The 5,656-nt window shown below is 58.4% G+C and overlaps 1 protein-coding gene across 1 annotated transcript in view; it reads left to right on the top strand.

Moving 5' to 3' along the window:
• Positions 1-5,573, top strand: part of LOC102005031 (sulfotransferase 1C1-like) — a gene marked incomplete at its 3' end in the record, with an annotated part of 13,657 nt that extends 8,084 nt beyond the window's left edge. Inside the window, 3 exon segments of the mRNA XM_013522679.1 lie at positions 3,379-3,415; positions 4,211-4,305; positions 5,393-5,573. Of these exon segments, the coding sequence (XP_013378133.1) occupies positions 3,379-3,415; positions 4,211-4,305; positions 5,393-5,573 (313 nt within the window).
• Positions 5,574-5,656: the final 83 nt, after the last annotated feature.

Raw genomic sequence — 5,656 nt, 5'->3', positions numbered from 1 at the left:
CACACGCTGCCCACCCTCGAGCCCGCACACCCTCCAGCGTCCCCCTTCCCCTCAGAGGATGAGCCTGGGTGCACAGAGGGAAGTGTGGGCCAAGTTATTCTGGTTATTGGCCAACGGTGCCACCTTCGAGGAGGCTGCGGGATGGCACGAAGAGGTGTGATGGCCAAGATGAACCCGGCTGGCTGGGGAGCCACCAGGCTCCAGCAAAGCGCACTCCGGGTGCGTCCAGGTGGGTCCTGGCTGTGTGACACTGGGGCCTGCGTGGTCCCTGCCCTTCCTCTGTGTGCTCCTCCCCTGCTCTGCTCTCTGGCTGCCAGGAAGTGAGCAGCTCTGTCCCACTACACCTGTCTGTCCACCACGACGTCCCTGCCTTGGAGCCAGCCAGCCCTGGACGGAGCCCCCTGAATCCATGAGCCAGAGGAACCTCTCCTCCTTTAAGTTGTGGGTGTTGGGTGATTTATCCCAGCAACAGGAAAGCTGACTGATTAATGGGTTTCCCGAGCAAGGCTGGCGTCTCAGTTTGGGTCCCCTAGGAAGCAGGGCCAGGAGGATGTGGGCATGGAAGACACCCATTGGAGGGCCTGTGAGGGCGAGGCTGAGGCAGAAGGATCACAAGTTCAAGCCCAGCCGGGGCAACTTAGCAACTTAGTGAGACTCTGTCTCAAAGTATCAACCTTTAAAAGGCTGGGGATGCAGCTCAGGGTGGAGGCTTTGGGTTCAACCTCCAGTACTGAGGAAAATAAGCCAGGGAAAGTGCAGCCATGCTGTCAGCAGGATTGGCTGGTTTTTCTCCTTGGGCAAGCTGTTGTACCCAGGAGGTTGTGAGAGCCTGGGCTGAGGTTAGAAAGTGTGTGGCAGCTGAGACAGCTGCAGGCTCTCCTTCCCTTCTGCACTGGAACCTCAACATTCAAGTGCTTCAGTCGGGAACACCCTCCTCAGGCCAGGCTCGGGGCAAGGGCACTCCGCGGCTCTGTTTGCTGCTGTCTGAAACGGCTCCCCTCGCCGCCCCTGTCTCCACGGAGACTGCACCTGTGCAGCTTCCCCCTCTCCCTGCTCCTGCCTGTCCTGCCCCATCTCCACGGTCTCTGTCTGGGGGAGCGTCACTGGCAGTCCTCCGAGCCTTCTGTCCTGTTGCTTGCAAGGCCCCACTTCCAAAGGCAGACACGTGACCCGTGCCACCTTGACTGTGGCACCTCCTTGGTTTGTTCCCTGCACTGACGCTCTTCCCGCTGCTCAGGAGCCAGTGCTGTTTCCAAATCCTGTAAGAGGATGCACAGACCCCAGCCGGGTCACCATCCTGATACCTTCTCGTAAAATCGGGTCTTCCAGGGAATGTAAAATCTCAATGGCAGCACCTCCCTTAGCCACCTAGGCTTGTGGGTTCTGTGACTAGGAAGTGGCGTGACAGCTGAGCCTGTTCCCACGTGTTGGTGGCTCGCCGGGCTGATCCCTGGTGCTGAACGTGTCCACTTGCTGATTGGCTGAGCCCTGGACGTTACTCCCCAGCCACAGCCCGTAGGGTGGGACTACCGTGAGGGTGTTCAGCTGGGCGATTGTCCTGGGTTGCCAGGGCCATCGCCACCCCAAAGGTCTTGGCCAGAAGGAATGAGAGAAAGGAGGGGTGGCCACTGAGGCACGGAGTCTTCGAGTATCCAGGAAAGGATCAAAGGCGTGAGCACTGGCCCCTGCAGGAGACGTCCGAGGCCAAGAGCGACACAGAAATGAGGGTCCCCAGAGCCGCCCCGAGAGCCCGGCCAGTGAGGCTCTGGAAATCGAGAGAGCAAGTCTGCGCTGTGTTAAGCCGTGGAGCTCACTGCCATGGGCTACAGGGCGACTGGAAGCTGACAGGTCAGCACTCTGGGAAACCCCGGCGGCAGGCTGTGCCGCAGTGCGTCCGGTGTGCTCCTGGCCTGCCCGAGGTTCCCAGCTCCAGAGATGCAGGCCTGGAGAACAATGACCAGCAGGAGGGCGAGGAGGCGCTGCACAAACGCACCCACCCAGCAGGAGGACTCTGCCGTCCCGCATACTTCAGGGGCTGCTGAGTGCAGCCTGCGCATGGGTAGAAATTGGGCTGCAGAGAGGGGCAAGAAACAGAGTCATGCAGGGCTGAGTGACGGGCAGTGGGGTCAGCTCCGAGGCCGCAGCTGGGGCCACTCCCTGGGAGGAAAAGCCCCAGTGTCACAGGAGACGCTGGAGAAAGCCGTGTCAGTCAGCATAGCCCCTGACTCAGGCACCTTGAAGTGGGGCCCGTGTTGGCTCATGATTCTGATGTCGTGTCCAAGGCTGCCCTCACTCGGCCTCTGTGGCAGAGAAGGATGAGGAAGAGCCACGTCTCACAGCCCCCTCTGAGGGCCGCCTCTGGGTGACCTGGCGACCTCCCTCTAGGCCAGGCCTCCTGCAGGTCCACATGCCCCCAGCAACTCATCCGGGGACCACACCTTACCCAGGGGCCTGGGAACAGCAGGACAGACATGGGACAGCAGCCCTGCAGAGCATGCGCAGGTCCAGCTGGAACCTCAGAGGAGACGCAGCAGGCGCGAGGCTGAGTCCACTGTCCTTTGCCAGCCCACCCCAGGTCTCTCTGGAAGAAGACCCCCTGACAGTGCCTCTGCAGACTCAGCACTGCCCCGGGCCTCCATCAGTGCAGGGGAACAGTGTGGTCCCCTGCAGGGTTGAGGTCAGCTCGTGGATGACAGGCAGGCTCGCTGCTGCCTGGGCTCCTTCCAGCCCAGAACTTGCTTAGCGGAGCCAGGGGCCTGTTTCACAGGCTGAAAACCACCATGCCCCATGGTCTAACTGTGGTGTCCCCACCTCAGACGCTGACTTCCCAGTGGCACAGGAGGTAGGGGCTTCGGAGGTGACCAAGTCCCAGGGGGCTCCTGAATTGGATCAGAAAACTTGTGGATGTGGCCATCGGTGTACAAGGAAGCAGCCTCACCATAGGCCAAACTTGCCCACACCTTCATCTTGTTCTCCCAGCCCTAGGAACTAACTGCAGAAACAGATTCTGTTGCTTTTGAGGCCCCAGGACATGGTGTTTTGTTGAGCAGGCCCGGGGCGAGATCTGCATTTATGCAAACCAGGACACTTTCAAGAGAGAACAGTGAGGATGCTGAGAGCACAGCTATAATCAAAGCCTTCTCTGGGTGACTGGAAGGTGTGGCCTCCGGGGCTGAAAGCACCCACATATGCCCTCACCCAGGACTGGTCAGAGTTCTACAGAAGGCTTCCCCAGAGCCTGACCAATGACGTCTCTCTCCTGTTTTTGTCTTTGTTGGCCGACTCCAGATCATCTACATGGCTAGAAACGCCAAGGACTGCCTGGTGTCCTACTACCATTTCTCCAGGATGACCAAGATAATACCCGACTCTGGCATGTGGGAGGAGTACATCGAGGCCTTCAAAGCTGGAAAAGGCAAGTGAGGGAAAACTGGGCTCCTATTTCTCCTCATCTCCTGACCTCAGGAGAGAAGGTGTCCACTGAGTGACTGGGTCCACTGAGGTCCCACAGTCTGTGGAAGACACACTGCTGGTCATGTGGGGAGACTCCATGGGCAGAGTTTAGGAGCACAAACAAGGGCTGGTACAGCTTCAGGGGGAGCTCCAGACCCCTGGAGATGGGAGAGGGCCCCTCGACCTCTGCCAGAACCGACACCTGCGGTGGGAGACGTGTACACCACCAGGAGCCCACGGGAGAAGCCAGGAGGTGGCACCCCTTCCTCCACTCTTCCTGCCCCCCAGCCACCACTCCAGCCCTGTGCAAGTCAAGGCGGCCCAGTGAGAGTCGCAGGTCAGCTGGCAGCCGTGGGCAGGTTGAGTCAGTGCTGGGAGCACCTCTCCCTGCATTGCCACCCCAGACCTGGCCACAGGGCCTGGGTGCTGCAGGTTTCCAAAGTGAGACTTTTGTGAATCTCCCTGCTGGGAATATCCACTGCATGGCATAAATCTGTGCACCGTGTGGTGTGGGAGGAAGCAAGGTTCCACACCTGGCTGAGAGACTCTCTCAAGAAGAAGCAAGCTCTGGATGGATGCAAACCAAGGCACTGAGAATCTTTGTGTCAGTATCCTAAATACTTAAGAAAACAAACACCTCTGTCGTCTCCAGCCAGAGTTCGCTCTAATCTTTGTCTACCAAGGCCTCTTTATTTGAGCCAGCTGTGCTGCTGTGGCATGTTTCCAGCTGGCCCTGATGCCCTCTGTCTCCCCGCAGTGCTATGGGGCTCCTGGTACGACCACGTGCAGGGGTGGTGGGACCGCAAGGACCAGCACCGCATCCTCTACCTCTTCTACGAGGACATGAAGGAGGTGAGGCTGTGCAGCCCCATAGGAGCGCCCCCATCCCAGGACAAACATCCCAGCGAGGCCCCTGACTGGGCTGGTGCCCAGGCATGCCCCCCGCCAGGAACCTTTCCAGCTCAGTTTTAACCCCAGGAACTCTCCCCGCTCCCGTGGCCTCCCCCACGTTCCAGACATCCTTCTTCCTCAGGAGAAGCCCAGCCTATACCGTCAGGTCAGCCTCTTGGATCCCGACACGCACGAGCCTTGTCTCTCTGCTTACATCTCTCTCGGGACGTTGTGCAATCCTAGTTGTAAAGCTGTGCTCAAGAAACTTAGGGTCCACCTCCCTCATCCACACCCAGAACACCCTTCACTGACAGAGCTTTAGCCCATATAAGCACTGGTCCCACGCACTGAGACGCAGAGCAGGTGCCTGCACCCGGCCCTGGGTGAGTGGCTTTGCAGATCCACTCCCACGGTCCTGTGGAGCAGCATCTCTGTACTGCTCCAGATCGCAAAGGTACCTCCTGTGGCAACACTGAGACGCCCTCTGAAACCAGAAGCTTCCTTCCTTACCCTTTTGTGCCTTTCATCAGAAAGACACAAAGAGGGGCTGGGAATATAGCTTGGTGGCACAGTTATCTGCCTGGCAAGTGCAAGGTCCTGAGATTGATTCCTGGTACCAGCACAAAAAAAAAAAGAAGAAGAAGAAGAAAGACGTAAAGAACATGCTTTCTGGCCATACCCCTGTTGGTCTTCTGTGAAGCTCACAGACACTTTTGCCACTTCTGACAGCCCGGATCCGAGTTCCTCCCACTGACCAACCCTGTGCCCCGTTCCCTGGTCTCCCAGAAGGCCCTCCGCGGGTCTGCCGGCTCTGCCTGGCTGCAGGAAGCGTGGGCCGTCTCAGCTGGGCCTCACAGCTTCCTCTCAGGCACAGTAGGTGCCTGGTGGCGGGAACAGCTCCGCTCTTCCACTGCCTTGCACTTGGACCTCTTGAGAAATATCTGTGGACTGTGTTGGAATTATCCCTGGGCACGTCACTCCCCAAACAGAATGTCCTCCCTGATGGGAGACCCAAAAGTCTTGTTTTACATCACTGTGCCACCTGCAGGACCCAAAGAGAGAAATTCAGAAGATACTGAAGTTCCTGGAGAAAGACATCACAGAGGAAGTTCTGAACAAGATCGTCTACCACACCTCTTTTGACGTGATGAAGCACAACCCCATGGCCAACTACACCACCATGCCCGCCAGCATCATGGACCACTCCATCTCGCCCTTCATGAGGAAAGGTGAGGGCTTTGCGTCCTGAGCACCAAGTGGGACCTCAGGTGGCCGCTGAATTCTCCCTGACCTTCTCGCCCTCGGCTTGCTC

Source organism: Chinchilla lanigera, unplaced genomic scaffold (genome assembly GCF_000276665.1).
Source record: "Chinchilla lanigera isolate Chin_1 unplaced genomic scaffold, ChiLan1.0 scaffold00069, whole genome shotgun sequence".
In the NCBI taxonomy this organism is placed as follows: Eukaryota; Metazoa; Chordata; class Mammalia; order Rodentia; family Chinchillidae; genus Chinchilla; species Chinchilla lanigera.
This window is presented reverse-complemented; position numbering and strand designations above follow the sequence as displayed.